The sequence below is a fragment of the Macaca nemestrina genome (assembly GCF_043159975.1).
Source record: "Macaca nemestrina isolate mMacNem1 chromosome 14 unlocalized genomic scaffold, mMacNem.hap1 SUPER_14_unloc_1, whole genome shotgun sequence".
Classification (NCBI taxonomy): Eukaryota; Metazoa; Chordata; class Mammalia; order Primates; family Cercopithecidae; genus Macaca; species Macaca nemestrina.
The window spans coordinates 359,870-381,559 of record NW_027257577.1 but is presented as its reverse complement, the minus strand read 5'-3'; the positions used below and the strand labels follow the sequence as shown (position 1 = coordinate 381,559).

The following is a 21,690-nucleotide window of genomic DNA, read 5'->3' as shown; positions in this document are numbered from 1 at the left end:
GCATTCTGGACATGTGGCCTGCGCTGTCACAGTTCCTTCCTGCAGGATCGCAGATGTTTGGAGATTGTAGTGATAACTGTTATCATTGAGAATATCATTCTCACAGGCTCTAATAAGTCAGGATTTATTCAGTGTTAATTTGTTAAAGACAACTGTGTTTCTAGCCAAATCCATGGGAGACGTTTCTCCTGGCAGTGTTGCTGGGGGTATTCCCGTGGCTTAGTCTTAGGGAAGCACACGCCTTTGAATACTGCTGAAGCTGTGAGTACCCAAAGCGCACCGGAGTACTTTTGCCATACGGGGTGTTAGTCACTGATACACGTCTCAGTCAGACCTGATGGATTCTTGACCCCTTCCTTTTTTAATTTTTTAATTTTTATTTATTTATTATTTTTTTTTAAGAGCACAACCCCTCAGGTGGCCACCATGAATCGCTGGTGTTTTCAGTTGGCTGCAGCCTATTTGTCATCTGTGGTTCAAACATACTCGAAGCCTGATGATGCTTGCCTCTGTTGTTCTTCTGCTGTGTGACCTCCGTGCCCGCAGGGTTCAAGACTGTCAGAGCTGGGAGCCACCTTCACAACTACCAGGGTTTCCGGAACCTCCTTTATCTACTGCTGGGGATGGAAGAGATGTCATCAGAGGTGAAGGCCTATTAGGTTTACACGCCATTGATAACGAATGAGGTTTTCTTTTATATAAGGGGAGCTTCTTATAACGTGCTTTACTAGGGTAAAGAAGCTTTTGAGGTTTGCTTTCTCTGGAAAGATAATTTGTGATCCTGCAGTTGTTTTCAACAAAAATATAATTTGCATACCAGTGCATGTTGTATTACTGAGCACTGGCTGACAAATGGTTCTTAACTCGTCATTCACTCCGCCACTGTTTCTTGAATGGCATATGTGTGCCAGCTGTAGTAGGAACTTGCTAGGCTCTAGGACTAACCCTTATGAAATAGGGGTCCTGGGGGAAGCAAATGCATATAACTATAAACATTTGAGGGGATATCAGAGGGGGTGCCTATAGGTGCAAAACTTCGTTCATTCATTGCCCCATCTAGGAGGTTTTGTGTCTTAGCAGCGTGTTCCATAGCAACACATCCCTCTGTCAAAATATTCATCATATTATTTTGAAATTCTCTGCTTAGGTATGTGTTTTTCCGACTAAGTTTAGAACTGGTTAAGGACAGGCTATGGGGTATGTATTATATATATCTACACACACACATATATTTATATATATACACATTACCATTTTAAATATACAATATATATTTATATATGTACACACATATATATTTCTCCCTCTCTATATATACATACACACCATACACATATACACACACACACACACACACACACACACACACTTCTACTGCCAAGCACAGAAAGTCAAAACTCGGCAAGGGTTCTTTTAGTGTTCATGAAAAAATAGATGTGTTAGTTGAGAGCGTCCTTAAGGTGCCAGGGGAAAGACAGGATGGATTCACAAAGGGAGATAGTGTGTTTTTTTTTTTCTTTGTTTAACTCTTGAATTCCAAATAATTCTGACTTATGGAAAAGTTGCAAAAATAGTATAGAGAATTCCCATATACTCTTCCCTCAGATTCCCCAAACATTTCACCCCATTTGTACTTTCTCTCTCTGTGGATATAATTTTTTTTTTTCTGAAATGTTTGAGAGTGGAAGGTAGAATGCAGAGCAGGGTGAAAGGCAGAAGGAGAGAGGTGGGTTGGGAGGCTTTTTATTTTTTTTAACCTTCTAAGATGGAGTTTCGCTCTTGTCATCCAAGCTGGAGTGCAATGGCACAATCTCGGCTCACTCTAACCTATGCCTTCTCAGTTCAAGTGATTCTCCTGCTTCAGTCTCCCGGATAGCTGGGATTACAGGCGCCCACTGCCATGCTCGGCTAATTTTTTATATTTTTAGTAGAGGGGTTTCACCATGTTGGTCAGGCTGGTCTTGAGCTCCTGACCTCTGATGATCCACCTGCCTTGGCCTACTAAAGTGCTGGGATTATAGGCGTGAGCCAGTGTGCCTGGCGATTGGGAGGCTTTTGCAGTAACCCAGAGCACTATGATGAGGGCTGGACCTGGTTGGAAATGATGAGGAAGGTGGGAAGTGGTTAGGTCTGGCATATATTTTGAAAGGAGTGTTTAAATGGGTTGGATGACAAGAGAGAGAAAAAGAAGTTTTAAGGATGATGTCAAGGATTTTGGCCTGAGTAACTGGAAGACTAGAGATGCTGTTATTGGGATCGGGAAGACTATGGGAGGAGTGGGTTATAGCAGGGGGAATCAAAAGTGTGTTTTCGGCATGCTAAATTTGAGGTCCAGAAAGGGATGTCAGGAAGTGTTGGCTGGGCGCCGTGGCTCACGCCTGTAATTCCAGCACTTTGGGAGGCTGATGAGGGCAGATCACCTGAGGTCAAGAGTTCGAGACTAGCCTGATAATTATTAAAATCGATTATTGATGTTTACTAATTAATCATATTATTGCTTCTAATACTGCAGGGGGTGAACACCTACCTGTGATGTTGTTCCTAATATCTAGGGACAGAGAGCATGATTTTAGTTTTAATACCACAGTAGGTGTACACTCACCCTGTGACACTGATCCTAGTATTGAGAGGGGTAGAATATGACATGACTCCCAACACAACAATGAATGGACAGCCACCCGGTGATATTGCTCCTAATACTCACAGAAGAAGCATATGATATTACTCCCAATATCCCAGGGAGGGTACAGCTCTTCTGTGATATGGTTCCTAGTATCTGGAGGGGGAGAGGATGATAATAATTCCAGTATCGCAGGCTGTGTTCACCCACCCTGTGATATTGTTATTAATATCCTGGAAGGGAGAGGATGATATGACTCCCCATAGAGCAGGAGGCTTACACCCAGCCTGGGATATTGTTCTTAATATCCATGGAGAGGAGAGGCTGATATTACTCCCAATATGGCAGGGGGTGTACATCCACCCTGTGATATTCTTCTTAATATTCCAAGGCTGAGAGGTTGATATTACTCCTAGTATTGCAGACACCGTACACCACCGTGTGATACTCTTCCTGATATCTGGAAGGGGAGAAGATGGTATTAATCCCCATATCGCAGGAGGTGAACACGTACTCTGTGATATCTTTCCTAGTATGCAGGGAGAGAGAGGATAATATTATTCCCAATATTGCAGAAGATGTACACGGCCCCCCGTGATATTGTCCTTAATATTCCAAGGCACAGAAGACGATGTTACTCCCAATATCGCAGAAAGTGTACACCGCACAGTGATGTTGTTCCCATGATCCAGGTGGGAAGAGGATGATATGACTTTCAACCCTTGCACCCTGCAATGCTCTCACCCTGCAACACCGACACCAGCTCAACCTGACATGGGCCCAGAGGTGCTGGCTGGGGGTGTTCATTGCTTCTCTTTTCTCCCTTGGCAGACTCAGTAGAGGAAGCTGAGACCGAGCAGCCGCAGGAACAAGGTAGGTTTTGCCAGTGGCTCAGGCTTCCTCTGGTTATGAGCTGGGCCTTGGAGTAACGCCGGGGAAGAGGACAGAGGTGAGTACGGTGGGCATTGGATGCGGCTGTCACACCTCTGTGGTGTGGGCCGGGGACTTGAGGGACATCGCTTGAGGTGGGCCTGAGCCTCCCGTCTACTCTGGCACTGGAGGCTGTGGGGTCCCACACTTCTTCCAATGAACGTGCTGACCCCCGCCTGGTCCCCGACCGAGGTGGGGCATCCTTTCCACTGCTGTGGGTTCCTTTTTCATGATCTGGAGAAGCTGCAGCCTGCCCTGTGCTCTACCTCAGAGATGGGAGGCCACACAGCCCTCAGCGGGTAGCAGAATTCAGAGCCTTAGGTTGCAGGGGCCTCAACTGAGGTCCCTGAAGGGTCTGTTCCTTCCTGAGGGGCTGATTCAGAGAGGCTCTCCCGTCTCCCCTCTGCGGCTCTGTCTCTTCCCCTCACACAGGGTCCGCATGTGGACAGCTTGGTGATGTGGATGCACCAAGGGCCCTTGGAAGTTCCCTGGGAATGGGATCCATCCCAGTACATTTGGGATGCAGGCACAAGGTCCCAGAGGAGGCCCGGGAAGCCAGTGGGGAAGGGAAGGCTGTTGTAGGTTTCCCTTGGGGAGGGGGTGGTTCCACCCTCTGCCAAAGTCTCTGGAGCAAAGGCACGTGGCTCTGCAGCTGCTCCGGAGGCCAGGGTAGTGGCTGGGAGGGGCTGTGTGCCTCTGCCGGGTCGGGAAGATTTCTTAGCTAATCTAGTGTTGTCAAGTCACATTAGCCTCTAAATCATATTTATTTATTTTTTTAATTCCAAGGCTTTACAGTTGAATAAGGAGACAGTTTGTATTGAAAATAGTTTTTACATGTGAGCTTGAAACAGAGAGTCTGTTTAAATCTAGTTTTTTCCTTCCCATTAATGCCTCCTTTCATCCCAGGTTTTCCAACAGGAAATGCGCTTGTTTGCTCACCTCTGGGAGGAGGCTTTGGCTAGGAATCCACCAAAGCCATCAGGCACCAGTGGGCTGCTTGAGCAGTCTGGCCTTTGTTAACCCTTTAGGAACCGTGGGCTTCAGGTTTTCAGACCATCCAAGGTGAAGGTGGTCACAGGGGCCTGGAAGCTTTCCCATCCTTCCTGCAGGGATGGTCCGTTTCCCTGCACGGAGCTGGGTACATGGGTACAACACCCCTGTCCTGTGCCATCGGTGGCTTTACCAATTTTGCATAGCATCTTTTGAGCTGATCAATAGCTCTGATTGACTGTTGAGGATTTCATGGATTCCTGAACCCCACCGGGGGGCCCAATATGCTGACAAAAGTTACATTTGTAGTTGTAGTGCTGCATATACATGGGTCCAGTTAGAAGGCTTTGATTCTATCTAAAGGGAAAGGCGACTCTGAGGGATCACTGAGCTGACATAGTCTCCTAAAACCATGCTATCAGGTGGGCGACAAAGCAGGACAGGAGGGTGATTTTGTAGGAGAGTCAATTTTGTAGGAGAGTGATTTTGTAGGTGATTTTGTAGCAGGGCCACGGGCCTGCGTGTTCTCTGTGTCCCCGGAGTTCATACGTGCTCCAGACCCTGGGTTTGCATTGCGCATAATTCTCAAGGGCTCGTGGCAAGCTGCGCCAGGGACACAGAGGACGGGGATGCGGGGATCCTGCCCCAAGTGGACCAAGGACTCACTGTTGGACTCTAATCTGTCTAAGTGTTTTTGTGACTTGCAGAAATACCTCCACCTTTCCTGGGCCTGGAGCCACAGAAGACCCTGCCGAAGGTGAAGAATGTTCTGGAACAATGCAAGACCTGCCCAGGCTGCCCCCAGGAGCCAGCGTCCTGGGGTCTCTGTGTAGCATCCAGCAACGTGAGCTTGCAGGACCCCGAGGAGCCCTCCTTCTGCTTGGAAGCTGAGGACAACTGGGAGGATCCAGAGGCCATGAGCTCACTGCTGCTGTTCCGGAACACCTCTGGATTCAAGGCCAGCTTCTGTGGCCTGTACAACCTGGCGCTGCCATGGCTGAGCAGCATGTTCAGCAGCTTTAGCGACGAGGAGGAGCTGACTGGGTGCCTGGCACAGGCCCGAGGGGCGGCCAAGAAAGGTGGCCTCCTCATGGCCCTGGCCAGGCTCTGCTTCCTTCTGGGGCGGCTGTGCAGCAGGAGGCTCAAGCTGTCCCAGGCTCGGGTGTACTTGGAGGAAACACTGGGGGCCCTGGAGGGCAGCTTCGGGGACCTGTTCCTGGTGGTGGCTGTGTACGCCAACCTGGCCGGCATTTACTGGAAGCAGAACCGGGAGAAGTGTACACAGGTGGTTCCCAGAGCCATGGCCCTGCCCCTGGGGACGCCTGGCCACATCTGCAGCACCGAGGCGGACGGGGAGCTCCTGCAGCTGGTGCTGCAGTGGGCGGTGGGTGGCTAGAGCCAGCAGGCCTAGGCCCGGGCCTGCTTCCTGCTGGCCAGGCACCACGTGCACCTCAAGCAGCCTGAGGAGGCCCTGCCCTTCCTAGAGCAGCTGTTGTTTTTGCACAGGGACTCGGGGGCCCCAGACGCTGCGTGGCTCTCAGACTGCTGCCTACTCCTGGCTGACATCTACAGCCGCGAGTGCCTGCCCCACCTGGTGCTGAGCTGTGTCAAGGTGGCCTCATTGAGGACACAGGACTTGCTGGCTGGTTCGCTGAGGAACGTGAACCTGGTGCTCCAGAACGCCCTCCAGCCCCAGAGCCTCCCCACCCAGACTTCCCACTACCTCAGGCGAGCGCTGGCCTCCCTAACCCCGGGCACAGGCCAGGCGCTGCGCGGCCTTCTCCACGCCAGCCTGGCCCAACCGTACAGCCACCATGGCTACCATGGCCCAGCCATCACCTTCATGACGCAGGCGGTGGAAGCCAGTGCTGTTGCCGGAGTACGTGCCATCGTGGACTTCCTGGTGGCCCTGGCCTGGCTGCATGTGCTTCATAGGCAGAGCCTGGTGGCCCTGAACATCCTGCAGTCTGTCCAGGATGCAGTGGTGGTCAGTGAGGACCAGGAGGGTGTGATTGCCAACATTGGTGGCCGTGGCTCTGAAGAGGACGGGCCAGACGAGGCAGGCAGCCGAGGGCTACTACCACGCCCTACGGGTGGCTTGGCACCTGGGCCAGCGGAGGAACCAGGCGGTGGTGCTGGCCAACTTTGGGACCTTGTGCCTGCACGCGGGTGCCAGCAGGCTGGCGCAGCACTACCTCCTGGAGGCTGTACTTCTGTTCTCGAGGCTTCCCTGTGGGGAGTGTGGCCGGGACTTCACCCACATACTCCTGGGCTACCTTTTCACCCGCCAGGGCCCGGCCCAGCAGTGCAAGGGCTACTACGAGTGGGCCCTTCTGGTCGCCGTGGAGATGGACCACGTGGAGAGTGAGTGCCCCAGTTCCTCCTGTGCGCCTTCTGGGGCCACTTGGGTCAGGGCACACCTGGGGTTTGTAATTCGGAAACAAGTGGTGGTTTTTCCACCATCGAAAGTGTTGAGTTATGGCCAGCAGCAGATGTTGGCAAACGCCCTGGAGACAGGCCGTTCCCATGTAGGGCCAGCCCCTCTGTACCCTACTGAGGCAGGCAGCTCTTCCTGGTTTGCCCAGGGACCATCCTGCCTTGAGCACGGAAAGTCCTGCGTGCTGGGAATCCCTAGACATAATCCTGGGATCAAGGCATGTTGTGCTGAGCTAGGACTTGGGGCCCTTCCATTAGCCAGGCCCTGAACGCCAGTTCTTGTGCCTGTGTTTGCTTGGTATCTCGGCAGCCCTGTGCACCGGTCATCCCACTTCACAGAGGACACAGGGGCGGGTGATTGCCCAAAGCCACAGAGCAGTTCACGCAAAAGCAGCTCGTGCTGAGTGTGCCAGGCCCCACCCACAAATGGGGCTTGTGGGGTCCTCGGGAGGGAGGTGCTGAGCGTGGGAATGTGAGCTTCAGGCCAGAGAACCCACAAAAGGGTGAGTGGCGTGATGGCGGGGCAGAACTTGGCCCCGGGTTAGGGAAGCCTCTTTAGTCTGGGACCAGAGGGTTGAGAGGATTTAGTCAAGTAATAGGTGTGGATGAGGGGCTGGTGGTGTAGCCTGTGTGAAGGCCCAGGGGTGAGCGAGTGGGGGTGAGTCAGCGAGGATAGGTGGGGTGTGAGTGGTGGTGAGTGAGCGGGAGTGAGAGTGGGGATGAGTGTGGTGTGAGTGGGGGTGAGTGAACAGAAGTGGGAGCGGAGATGAGTGGGGTGTGAGTGAGGTGTGAGCGGGGGTGAGTGGGCAGGGCTTATGCAGGGAGGTGCAGAGTTGGGAGTGGGTGGGTTGGGTGCTGGATGGTGAGAAGCTCTTCTGGGGAGCTAAGCAGGGCCTGGGGCCTCAGGCTGTGGCTTGGCCTTTTCCCCAAGAGCACTGGGGAGCCACGGAGTGCTATCGAACAGTCAGTGCAGACCGAGCAGTGAACGCACAGTAGCTGGGCAGGGCTGTCCGAAATCTAGGCCGCAGAGGATAGATGAGGAAGTTGAGTGCAGGGAAATGGCTGAGACAAGGGATACTGCTGAGTCCCCTCTGCCTTGCAGCGCTTTGTCATGGCATAGTGAGACCACTCAGAGGTGTCTCTTGTGGCCTGGACCAGAGCTCCAGGGGCTGTGCCCAAATCTGAATCTGCTCATTTCCCAGCACAGGCCTGGCACCCACTCTTGGCCCTAGGAGTGATGAGATTTTGGAAAGGACCGTGTGAAGGGGCCCCGGTCCCACACATCTGCCCAAGGAAGGTTGGGGGGTTCAGACCCAGGCTTCTTCCCCAGGGACATTCTCTGAATGGAAGGAGACCCTCCAGGAACCCAGCTCCCCAGCCCCCACTGCAGCCTCAAGTGGCTCCTGGCACAATAGCCTGTGGTACCTCCTCCTACGAGGCCCTCCCCTGGGTGCTGGGGGATTCAGACGTGGAAATGCAGGCCAGGGAATGGGGATCATGCTTCCCTGTCTCCCCACCCTGCGCTGAACGATCGAGGAGACCGAGGGCGGGGCTGATACCCCACATGCTTCCTTGGGGTCATTTTTGAGTCACTTTCGGTAGTTTGTGTCCTTCTAGGAGTTTGGCTGTTGTGTCTAGATGGTCTGGCTTCTTGGTGTACAATTGTTCGTAGTGTTTTCATGGAATCCTTTTATTTCTGTCAGGTCGGCAATCATGTTTCCTCTTTCATTTCTGATTTTAGAAACTTGGGTTTGTAATTGTTTATTTATTTTTATTAGAGATGGGGTCTCATCATGTTCTCCCAGGGGGGTCTTGAATGCTGGCCTCAGCGATCCTTCCCCCTCGGCCTCACAAAGTGCTGGGATGACAGGCGTGAGCCATGGTGCTCAGTCTCTGATTTTAGTCGTTTTTGCCCCATCTTTGTTTTCTTGGTCAGTCTGGTGAAAGATTTGTCACTTTTGTTATTATTTTCAAAAAACCCACTTTTGGTTCTGTTGATTATCTCTTTTGTTTTTCCATTCTCTGTATTTTTACTTCCCATTTCCACTCTCACATTTATTATGTTCTTCCTTTTATTCACTTTGGGTTTAGTTCATTTTCTAGTTTCTCAAGGTGGAAAGTTAGGCTTTTGATTTAAGATTTTTTTTCTTTCTTTGAATGTAGACATTTACAGTTATAAATTTCCCTTTCAGCACTGCCTTAGCTACATCTTGGTGTTTTTGATACACTGTGCTATTTTTTTTTTTTTTTTTAAGTTTTGCTCTATTGCCCAGGCTGGGGTGCAGTGGTGCAATCTTGGCTCACTGCAACTTCTACCCAGGTTCAAGTCATTCTCATGCCTCAGCAGCCTGAGTAGCTGGAATTACAGATGTGCACCGCCACACCCGGCTAATTTTTGTATTTTTTTTTTTTATAGAGACAGTGTTTCACCATGTTTCCCAGGCTGATCTCAAACTCCTGGACTCAAGCGATCCTCCCGCCTCGGCCTCCCACAGTGCTGGGATGAGAGGTGTGAGTCACCGTGCTGGCCCGGGCTGTGCATTTGTTTGTATTCTTTTCAAATTAATTTTCAGTTTCCCTGATGGTCTCTTCTTTGACTCACTGGTTGTTTAGGAGTGTGTAGTTTTCACATATTTTTGAATTTCCCACGTTTCCTTCACTGTCGATTTCCAGTTTCGTGCCAGTACAGCTGAAGAACACCTGTGCTTTGGTCTCAGTCCTTCTCCCTTCACTGAGGCTCATTTTGTGGCCTGGCACATGGTCTGTCATGGGGAATGTCCCATGGGCGCTCAAGAGGACTGTGTATTCAGCTGTTGTTGGGGGGCGTGTGTGACAGATGTCCATTTGGCGTACCTGGTTTCCTTTGTTAATCTTCGGAATGTTTCTGACACTAGAAAATCAGAAGCTTTCCACCGTTCCCAGCGCCCTGGCTTTGGGAGAGGCCAGTGAGCCTGTGGGTTTGGAGCCTTGTTGCATGAGAGAAGCATGTGTGGAAATGCCAGGGGCCGGCTTTGAACCCCATTCCCCCAACATGATGCCGTGTGTGGCAGACGTGATGCTTGGCTTTGCTCTCTCAGGGTTCCATCTGCGACAAGGGCTACTTGTGTCCCTGGTCTCATCATCTCAGGCTGAAGGTGGCCCTGGTCCTGGCCAGAGGGGCTTTGTGAAGCAGAAATAGATGGCCTGGTGCAGGGGCCGAGCCTGGCCAGAACCTCGGCCCTGGGAGTTGTAAAGAAGGCCGGCCTGTACCATGAGCATGTGCACCAAGCTGTGCCCATGTCACAGTGTGCTCGGCGCCTGCCCTTGCACAAGTGCATGGCCTGTCTGAGCCCCGGCTCCCTGCCTATGGGGCCCAGGTTCACAGAGGTGTGAAAGAGACAAGCACAGAGCAGGGGCCTCTGAACCCAGCCAGCCTCGCTTCGATGCTGGGAGGCTGACGTCTTCCATTTTGTCTTCTGCCCAGGCCAGCAGCGGGCCGTCCAGCGGCTGTGCTACTTCTACAGCGTCGTCATGCCCAGCGAGACCCAGTGTGTCATCTACCACGAGTTCCAGCTCTCCCTTGCCCGCAAGGTGGCCGACCAGGTGCTGGAGAGGGCAGCTCCTGGACACCACCAGTCAGCTCTACCTGTCCCTGGGCACCTAGTGGTGAGGACTGGCTTTGCAGTGGTGGGGGTGTGGAGGGGTGCAAGGGGGTAGGGGTGGCAGGGAGGGGGGCACAGGGAAGCTGGCCCAGGGCCTCCTCAGCCCCTTTCCTTTGGATCATTTGGTTCCTTGGCATCAGATGCTTTGAGCTGGTGGGTCTGGGGTCGTCCCAGGGCTGCTGCTGGCTTGTGAGTCCCAGCTTGAGTCTCCCTTGTTGGGTCAAAGGTCATCTCAACCCCAGCAGAGGCAGTACGTGCACGTGCACTCTGGGCTGTTCTTCCTACTATGGTGGCCTTTGTCATCTGACCTCTGCCTGCCCCGAGTCTTGACTCCTGGCCTTCATCTGTCCCCTTAAATGTGACCAAAGCAGCCACCTGTGGCTTCTCTCCCACAGAAGACAGAGCCAATTGTGTCACCTGCTTCCCCGGGGCAGGGTTTCAAGGTCTCACGTCCCATCTGTGGCCCACTCGGCTTCCCCCGAGCATGCTGACCTGGTGGGGTAACCATGGCCCTGGCCACCCCACCCACAGGGCCTGGTGACATTGCTGCAGTCACAGCCCCTCAAGTGTTGGACTTACTGAGAGAGCAGGGAAGGGGCCAGATTCCATGGGGACCCGGGAGACTGGCTCCAGTCTTGGCCTCAGGTTCACAGAAGGAAAATGGGTCAGTGTGCTAGAGCCATGCTTTTCAAAGTGTAGTCCCTGGACCAGCAGAGCAGCATCCATGTCACCTAGGAGCCTGTGGCAAGTGGGAGTTCTAGGGCCTGCCCCAGGCCTGTGGAGCCAGAAGCTCTGGGGGCAGGGCCAGCAAGCTATAAGGACAGGCCTCCGGGTGACTGTGATGCCTGCACACCTTGAGAACCATCGGCCTAGATAGCCTCTGAACACTAACGGCTCCTGGTGCGTCTGGAGAAGACACAGGCCATGTCTGGGAGGCAGGGGAGATGGACTAGCACATTCCTCCTGCCACAGGGCAGCATGATGCTCGATTCCCTCGGAAGGATGTCCTTCATCTTTTCCATGCCGTGTGTGTTCACCCTGGCCCTCCCAGCAGCCTGGGAAGGGCAGAACACTGCACACACAAGAGGGCCGTTCCCAGTCCCCACATTCCAGATTCATCTGTCACCAGACCCACGAGAGGAGGCAGACTGGTTCCAGGAGGATGAGAGCCCTTGTTCTGACACCTGTGTCTGATTCCAGTGATTCCAGGGCCTACAAATCCTCTCTGGACTACACCAGACGAAGTCTGGGAATTTTCATTGACCTCCAGAGAAAGAGAAGGAGGCACATGCCTGGCTGCAAGCAGGGAAGATCTATTACATCCTGCGACAGAGCGAGCTGGTGGACCTGTACATCCAGGTGAGTGGCAAGGGATGCAGGACGACCCCTGTGCTGTTCACTCTCTGTCCATCCACCCATCCATTCATCCTTCCATCATCTATTTACCTGTTCATCCTTCCATCCATCCATCCATCATCCATCCATCTGTCCTTTCATCCATCCATCATTCATCCATCCTTTTATCATCCATCTATTCACCCGTCTATCCATCCATTCACCTGTCCATCCACCCATCCATTCATCCTTCCGTCATCTATCTATTTACCTGTTCATCCTTCCATCCATCCATCCACCATCCATCCATCCATTCTTCCATCCATCCATTCTTCCATCATCTTCCCATACACCTGTGGGTCCTTCCATTCACCCATCCATCATCCATCCATCCATCATCCATCCTTCCATCCATCCATCCATCATCTATCCATCCATCCCTTCGTCCATCCATCCCTCCATCATCCATCCATCTGTTCATCCATCCATCCATCATCCATCCACCTGTTCATCCTTCCATCCATCCATCATCCATCCATCCATCCATCCATTCTTCCATCATCTTCCCATACACCTGTGGGTCCATCCATCCATCCTTCCATCATCCATCCATTCATCTGTTCGTCTTTCCACCCATCCATCATCCATCCATCCATCATCCATCATCCATCCATCTTTTTATCTATCCATTCACCTGTTCATCCATCCTTCCATCCATCTTTCCGTCATCGATCCAACTGTTCATCCTTCTATCCATCCATCCATCCATCATTCATTAATCTATTCACTTCTTCATCCATCCATTCACCTGTTCGTCCATCCATTCATCCATCCTTCCATCCTTCCATCCATCCATCCTTTCATCCATCTTTCCATCCATCTTTCCATCCATCTTTCCATTATCCATCCATTCAGCTGTTCATCCTTCTATCCATCCAACCATCTTCCATCCATATATGATCCATCCATTCACCTGTCCATCTATTCATTCATCATTCATCTTTTTATCATCCATCCATTCACCCGTCCATCCATCCATTCATTCACCCGTCCATCCATCCATTCACCTGTTCATCCATGCCTCCATCCATCCTTCCATCATCCATCCATTCACCCTTCATTCTTCCATCCATCCATCCTTTCATCATCCATCCACTCGCCTGCTCATCCTTCCATCCATCCATCCATCATCCATCCATCCATTCTTCCATCATCCATGCATTCATCTGTTCGTCCTTCCATCAATCCATCCATCCATTTATCCATCCATCCATCCATCATCCATCATCCAACTGTCCATTCATCCATCCATCATTCATCCATCCTTTTATCATCCATCCATTCACCCATGTATCCATTCATTCACTTTTTCATCCATCCATCCATCCATCCATTCTTCTATCATCCATGCATTCATCTGTTCATCCTTCCATCAGTCCATCTTTCCATTTATCCATCCATCCATTTATCCATCCATGCATCCATCATCCATTCGTGTCCATTATTCCATCCATCATTCATCCATCCTTTTATCATCCATCCATTCACCCGTGTATCCATCCATTCACTTTTTCATCTGTACATCCATCCATCCATTCATCCTTCCATCATCTATCCATCCTTCCATCATCCATCCATCCTTCCATTCATTATGCATGCATCCATCATCCATACTTCATCATCCATCCACTTGCCTCCTGTTCATCCTTCCATCCATCCATCATTCATCCATCTATCCATTCATCCATCCATCATTCATCCATTCTTTTATCATCCTCCCATTCACCCGTCTATCCATCCATTCATCTGTTCATCCATCCATCCGTCCATTCATCCTTCCATCATCCGTCCATTCACTTGTTCATCCTTCCATCCATCAATCATCCATCCATCCATCCATCCATCATCTATCATCCATCATCCATCCATTTATCCATCCATCCATACTTCCATCATCCATCCATTCACCTGTTCATCCTTCCATCCATCCATCATCCATCCATTCATCCACCCACCCATCCATCATCCATCCACCCATCCATTCACCCATCCATTCATCCATCCATCCATCATCCATCCATCCATCATCCATCCTTTCACCCATCCATCCATTCACCTGTTCGTCCATTCATCCATCCATCATTCATCCATCTACCCACCAATCTACCTATTAATCCATTCCTCCATACATCTATCTGTCCATTTGTTTATCCATACATTCGTCTATCCATCTATCCATCCACATGTACATACATCATCTACCCTCCACCCATCCATACATTATCTACACACGCATACATACATACAGACATACACACATCATTCCACCCACCCACCCATCCATCCATCCATCCATCCATCCATCCAAGTATTCATCTATCCACACACCCTTCCATCCATACATGTGTCTACATCTCATCCATTCATCCATCCATCCACTCATTCCTAAGCCACTGCTGAGCACCTGTTGTGTGCCTTTTCCCTCCCTCCAACTGGTTCCCTCACATCCTCCCCCGGTGGCCAGCATCTTCTCCCTGAGGGCAGAGGCGCGGCCCCTCACAGTGCACAGCACCTGCTGGTATACAGCACATGCTCAAATAATGTAACCACTCAATTAACACACAGAAGAACTTGCTCCAAGCGACATGTGGCACATCTCCTTATAAAATGAATCTATCATAGTGGCTGTTTTCAGAGGCTTTCCCAAACACAGTGTGATCTGGAACAAATTGTGAAGCCCACGAGCCTGATGAAGCTTTCATTATTGAGCACCTGCTATATACCTCCTTGAGCTGAGGAGAGGGATGAAGAGCTCATGGCCAAGAGGGGACCAGGCCCACCCACAAACACTGCTGATGTGGCGGGGATGTGGCAACGCAGAAAGGAGCCAGGGGCTGGGCTCCCAGCAATCTGGGGGCCACGGAGACTTGTTTGAGTGCAGGGGGAGTGGGCTAGGGCTAGCCCTGTTGGTAGGATTCATAGGTGTCGGGCTCCTGGGCTGCAGCTGCTCAGTCAACTCCTGGCACTCAGGAGCATCAGTTCATTGTCCTAATGCCAGTGGTGGGGGCAGCCCTAATGCACAGGGTCTGAAAAATGCTCAAGTGTACCTGTAGTGTGTGAGAGGAAGGATCCTGGCAAAGGTGCGCGTAGCCACCTCGCTAGGTGTGGGCCTTGAGGGAACTTCTGTCTCCTTTCAGGTGGCACAGAATGTGGCCCTGTACACAGGCAACCTCAACCTGGGGCTGGAGCTGTTTGAGGCAGCTGGAGACATCTTCTTCAATGGGGCCTGGGAGCGGGAGGAAGGCCTGTCCTTCTACCGGGTGAGCTGGCCTGTGGGCTGATGTGGGTGGGCCTCAGTGGGGCACCTGGAGGGCTGAGGCACAGGTGTGGCAGGGTAGAGGCCTCCCAAATGGAGGCAGGGCCACCCATGCACATGATGAGTTTCCAAGTGGTCTCACCGGGAATGATATTGACCATGCCCCTGCCTGGGACAAACGCTCGGGGCCTGGACGTGACAATGGCTCTACCCTTGTACCTGATGACCTCAAGCAACCCTGAGTGGGAAGTCCTGTCCCCATCTTCCAGATGAGGAAACTGAGGCTCAGAGAGGCACAGGGACATGCCAAAGGACACACAGCATATCAGTGGGAGACCCAGGTCTGCATACACCCCGAAGTGGGACGGCTTCTCCCTTCCTCTGAGCTCACGGTGTGGCTCAGCCCTGGGCACAGATCAATGTGGTGTTTTTAGAGCAGAGAGGAGTGCTGGCTCCCCCCAGTCAGACCTCCGGTGCCCAGGTGGGAGAGGCTGGTCTGAGGCTATCGGGTGTAGCTGGATCGGCCTCAGGTGACTCTTCAGCCCCCAACTTGGATGTCTGAACTGTGTGTTATCCCAGAGCACAGAGCTGTGTCGAGGTGCAGGGGTAGCTGGGGTGTGGGAAGCTCCAAGCACATGTTTGAGCTCTGAGGAGGGCGCTGGGCAAGGTGGGTGCTGCGGGAAACCTGACCCCACCTGCCTGTGTGGTAGGACCGGGCCCTGCCCCTGGCAGTGACTACGGGCAACCGCAAGGTGGAGCTGCAGCTACAGCTGTGCAACAAGCTGGTGTCACTGCTGGCCACACTGGAGAAGCCCCAGGAGGACTTGAAGTTTGCCTACATGGCCCTAGCACTCAGCATCACTGTGGGTGCGTCCCCTGAGCCCCCGCCCTGCCAGGACCCACACTTTGCCAGAGCCCAGCCTCCAGGTCTGCAGGCCAGGAGCTGAAACAGCTACTGGATTTTCCTGGTCTCCTGTCCAGGCAGGCAGCTCTGCCCAACTGGCTTCCCCGTCCGGCTGTGGGGCACAGCCCGAGGTCTCTCATGCAGTGCAGAGCTCCCTGTCTGACTGAGCTCTGCTTCCTCTGCCTGTTCCCGCTGCTGACCACAAGGGCCGCCCAGTGTGCCCTCTGCCTTCCAGACATCCCAGGCATCTCGTTGGTCCCTGTATGTGTCAGGCTGAGTGGCACATTCCCTTTCTCTTGTGCCCTTCCCACCCTCATCAACCACACGGCTCTCTGGCTGATAAAATCCCAGTTCCCCTTCCAGCAGTCTGCCCCTTAAGGCCGTGCATCCCCTGGTACTGTGCCAGGGTCATCTGTCCCCCTGCAGAGACAGGGAACCCTAGGCAGGCCACATGCCCCAGCGCCTTGTGCCCCGTGGCCCAGTACACAGTAGGTGTGCAGCTGACTCCCCAAGGTAGGGGGCTCTGATCATGACACACCCAGGAGGAGTCGGATGTCATGTCTGTGGGTTGCCTGGAGCCGGGGAGCCCGGGAGCACCTACACTGCATGGCTTTTGGGCTCCCCTGGTTAAAACCAGTGAGCAAAGGCAGGTGGCTATGTGTAGGCACAGACCTGGGCCATCCAAGTCCGACTTTGCCAAAGCCTCTCAGTAGACAGGGGCAGGCCTTATTAGTTCTGCTTTGCAGATGGAAAAGTGAGTCTGGGAACCTGGAAGGGAATGGCCAGAGCTGCCCAGGTGACCACAGGTGCCTGGAGACAAGCCACGTGTGCTGCCTGGGGGTCTGTATACTTGCTCCTGAGGGGCATGTTCCCTCCCTGCCCCAGAGAGCCACATCCTCACACCTGTCCCTTTGGCCTGCACCCCAGGGGACCGGCCGAACGAGCGTGTGGCCTACCACCGGCTGGCCGCCCTGCACCACCGGCTGGGCCATGGCAAGCTGGGGGAGCACTTCTACCTCAAGGCCGTTTAGCTCTGCAACTCGCCGCTGGAGTTCGACGAGGAGACCCTCTACTACGTGAAGGTGTACCTGGTGCTCGGTGACATCATCTTCTATGACCTGAAGATGGGTGGGGAGGGGCAGGGCTCGGGGTGTTCCTGGCCCCCTTGCAGTGGGATCTGCATCTGGACCCCAGAGGCCTGGGATCCAGCCTTTCTTAGGAATGGCCCAGTGGCCTCCCTGGAGCTCTACACCCAGCTGGAGGAGCCGGCAAGGTTAGCAGGTAAAACCTAGCTCCCCAGATGGCCAGGCCCCACCCTCAAGAACTCAGTCTCAGCCAGGGAGGCTGACACATGACTGGGTAATGGTGGCCTCTGGGTAAAGAAGGGGGATTGTAGTCAGGGGGCCCTCCTGGAGGAGGTGACACCAAAGCTGAGTCTTGACAGTCAAGTGTCAAGGTGCATTTAACAAAGAAAACAGGGTCGGGAGAGTGACATTTCAGAGGATGCCATCATCCTCACATTGAATCCACGTTGCAAGATCCAACCCAAATCTTGGCGCCTCCTCTAGGAAGCCTGCCCAGGGTGCCAGCCTGCACTGAGCAACTCCTTCCTGGAGTCCCGAGACACCTTGAATCTTCACATCACCCAGGAAGGGTGGGGTGGGACCAGTGTCTTACCATTGAGTTCACAGACAGGGAAACCCCAGCTCAGGGCAGGTGCAGTGGGGCGGGGCCCCAGCCAGCCAGGCTGAGGCCTTGTTAGGTCGGGTGTGTCTCGAGGGGAGGTGCTGTGCTCCCTCTGCCCCCAGCCCTGCAGGGGTGGAGAGCTGGGATTGGCAGACTGAGACCTGTGGTGTCTCCACCCATCTGCCCAGCGGGCACCGCCCCTCCTTAGCATCACACCAGCCTCGTGTCAGTGCTCCTTACGGGCTGAGGGGCCAGGGCACTCCAGTCCAGGGGCCGAGATCTTGGGGGCCTTAGAACAACATGAGGAGCTGGGGCAGCCCTAAGACCCTGCCCCGTATACCCCACCGCAGGCCTGGGGCTGCCCGGGAGGCCCCCGCCGAGTACTGGCGACACCTGGTGGTCAGACATGGTTTTTGTGGCCTCCCAAGTCCCAGCCAGATAGGGAGGTGCCAAGTGTCAGGCCCAGGGGGACGCTGTTCACCGCTCAGGGGCACGCCTGGGACCCAGGGGGACGGGCCTCCCAGAAGAGGCCTTTATCTCTCTTGGTCAAGCCTGCCGCCCACTCCGCCTGTCCAGGAGAAAGGAAAGCGCCAAGTAGCACAGCCCTCCTTCCCATGCACAGTCCTCCTTCCCATGCACAGCCCTGCTTCCCATGCACAGCCCTGCTTCCCATGCACAGCCCTCCTTCCCATGCACAGCCCTCCTTCCCATGCACAGCCCTGCTTCCCATGCACAGCCCTCCTTCCCATGCACAGCCCTGCTTCCCGTGCACAGCCCTGCTTCCCATGCACAGCCCTCCTTCCCGTGCACAGCCCTCCTTCCCGTGCACAGTCCTCCTTCCCATGCACAGTCCTCCTTCCTATGCACAGCCCTCTGGGCCTCATCGTGACTATGCTGTCAGCACAGGCCAGCTTCCCACAGGGAGGTCCCCTTGGAATTATCCAATGGCGGCTGTCTTTCCAAGGCTACACCCTCCTCCATGTATAGGAGGCTCTGGACCCAGGGCCCAGAGGAGTGGGAGAAGAAGCCGGGCTGGATAGGACCTGGAAGGCTGGCAGAGAAGCAGGGGTAAATGGGCATCTTTGCCAATTGCCTCTAAAATGGGGTCCCCTTTAGTCTACACATGAGAGTGAGCCCTGGAATAGGGTGGATTAGGTGTTTACTGGCTCAGGCTGTCACTCACTACAGGCACATGGAAAAGCACACGCAAATGCACACAGGCACGGGCACACGCACACACAGGCGCGCACACACGTGCACACAGAGGCATGCACACAGGCACACACACAGGGACATGCACGCACAGGAACACAAACACGCACATTCACATGCACAGGCACACGCAGAGACATATGCATTGGCTGGCTCCTTCCTGTTTAGTTGGGAAGCCCCCACCCCTTCAGGAAGCCTTTGCCTTCCACACCCGGCTGAGTCTGGGGCCTCCTGGGCTTCCCTCTGCCACAGCCCGGGCCACCCTGTGTGGTCAGTGTTCACTCCCAGGTCCCTCAGACTGGAAGCAAGGACGTGAGGCTCAACCATGCACCCAGCACAGAGTCCAGTGTTCGGCTGGGCCGGGGGGCGTTGGATGAGCGGTGGCGGTGACTCGGGGCCTTCTCACGCCCCTGCTCCGTGTGTGGGGCGGGGCAGTGAGGGAATGGACTGCTGCATCTTGGACTCTGTCATTGGCCCTGGGAGCCATCTTGAGATGGTAAAGAAGGACAGGGCAGGCATGGGTCTTAGAGAGGTCCCTTGGGTGACCGCCATGTGGAGGAGGTGCCTGGGGAGAAGCCGGGTGGGGGAAGGGAGGGTGAAGGAGGAGGTCTGGGAGGCGGCATCCCAACCCAGGGATGGTGAGTTTGAGCCAAAGACGCATTGAAAATGGGAGTGGATGTCTGGGGAGTCACACTCCGTCAATATTTCAGGGAACATTGCCAGAGAGGACACCTGTGAGATGGTTTTGTACCTGGCCTGTCCCGTGGAGGGCCTGGAAATGGTCAGCATGGACAGGGGCCAGAGGGGAGCCTGGGTCACTCAACGCAGTGCCCCTGCTGTGGCTTGGAGCCACGGGTCCTGCATGGAACTCTCAGAGCAGGCAGGATCTGCCCTGACCTCAGTCCATGGGGAAAGCAGCCACTGCCTGCAGAGAGGGTGGCACTGGGGCAGGAGGCTTGGGGTGAGTGGGGCGTAGGGACAGTCAGGAAGGCTTCCAGGGGTGTCAGGGTCGTCCCCACCTCCTGCAGCTGAGACCACAGCAGTGTCACAGGCTTCGGGGCTCATGGGGTGAGCCAGCATCGGATGGACATGTGGAATGACCTGGACACAGGAACGGCCTCTGGGAAGACGGGCTCCGAGTCCCCCTTTTGCTGACCATGACCTGTCCCCTTCAGGATCCGTTTGATGCAGCCGGGTACTACCAGCTGGCACTGGCAGCCGCCGTGGACCTGGGCAACAAGAAGGCACAGCTGAAGATCTACACGCGGCCGGCCACCATCTCCCACAACTTCCTCCTGGACTGCGAGAAGTGGCTCTTCTTCTACCAGAAGGCCAGGACCTTTGCCACAGAGCTCAGCGTCCACAGGGTCAACCTACCTCCTCTGCCACTCTGCGGGTGGGCCCCCTGGTTGGCCTCCAGCCACCCTCGCTGAGGACAGTATCCGAGGGAGTGGGTTTTGTGCAAGGAGGATGATCTTCTGCCTCTCCTGGTGTCTCCCGTAGCTCATTTTCTGGGTAATGGAAGCATAAAAGCAGGGTTCAAATAGCAATAAATTTTTTTTTTTTTTTTTTTGCAAAAACATACCGAAGTCCCCATGGCATCCTTCCCTGTGTGCTTCCTGGGCTGTGTCTAGGGGACAGCTCCTTCCCTGGTGGCAGCCCTCTGATCTTGGGGATGAGAAGGACTGTGAGTCCAACAGACCTGGGCCAGGTCACCATGAGCCTCGGTTTCCTCGGCGGCCAGAGGGGAGATGGTGATTGAACTCTGGGCAGCTCCCTGCTCTCCCTGCTCAGAGTTCTTGCTGTAGGTCTCGTGCCACCCTTGCCTTTAAGCTTCAGGCCACTGTGCCCGGATGTGGGGGCTGTTAGTGTCCCTGTTCGCCATTGAAGAAATAGAGGCACAGAGAGGTTAGGAGTCTGGCCCACCGTCACACAGCAGGTAGAGGCGGACACGCAGAGCCCAGTACACTGACCACCACACCACCCTGCCAGCCTGGAGCCAGGAAGGTGTCCCCCATTAGGACCCAAGGTCAGCTCCTGGAGCTCTCTCGTGGTGTCAGGAGAGCCGCAGGCCAGTGAGGGTGGCCCCGGGGATCCCTCACTCAGTGTCCTTTGCTCCCAGACTTGGTTGGGCCGAGCCTGGCCAGTCTCACCTCTGGCCACTGGTCAGCCCTGCGGGAAGTGAGATGCAAGGATCTCCGCCTGTGTAGACGCTGCTACCCAGTATTGAAAGCCTTATCTGGGCTGCCCCCCAGCTCTCCCCACCCACCCCCTCCCCTTTCGGCCCCCGGCCCTCATCCCAGTCCCAGGAATCCCAGGTTTCCCTTCTTGGAATCTCTTGGCCCCAGGGAATACAGTTCACACTGTCTCTTTGTCAGTTTATGCAAGGAAACTGACGTTCAGAGACTGGGTGTCCCACGCGATTCTCACATACACTGCACTCTCCCAGACCCCTCTTTTAAACACTTTAAATGAGGTGACTTTCACATCGCATGCAATTAACTATTTCAACGCAAATAATGTGGTGGCATTTGTACATTCACAGTCCTGTGCAACCACTCACGCCATCTAGTTTCAAAATGTATTCCTCTCCCCAGAAGAAACCTCCCATCCTCACTAA

General features: G+C 53.9%; 1 protein-coding gene across 1 annotated transcript; it reads left to right on the top strand.

Moving 5' to 3' along the window:
• The first annotated feature begins 407 nt into the window (after positions 1-407).
• On the top strand, positions 408-20,613 carry LOC105483940 (SH3 domain and tetratricopeptide repeat-containing protein 1). The gene is given in 12 exon segments (XM_071089653.1): positions 408-644; positions 3,452-3,493; positions 5,248-6,560; positions 6,562-6,904; positions 10,440-10,567; positions 10,569-10,618; positions 11,818-11,885; positions 11,888-11,976; positions 15,150-15,272; positions 15,979-16,135; positions 17,100-17,294; positions 20,244-20,613. Coding segments are annotated over 12 exon segments (2,916 nt in total). The 5' UTR covers positions 408-496; the 3' UTR covers positions 20,504-20,613.
• The last annotated feature ends 1,077 nt before the right edge of the window (positions 20,614-21,690 follow it).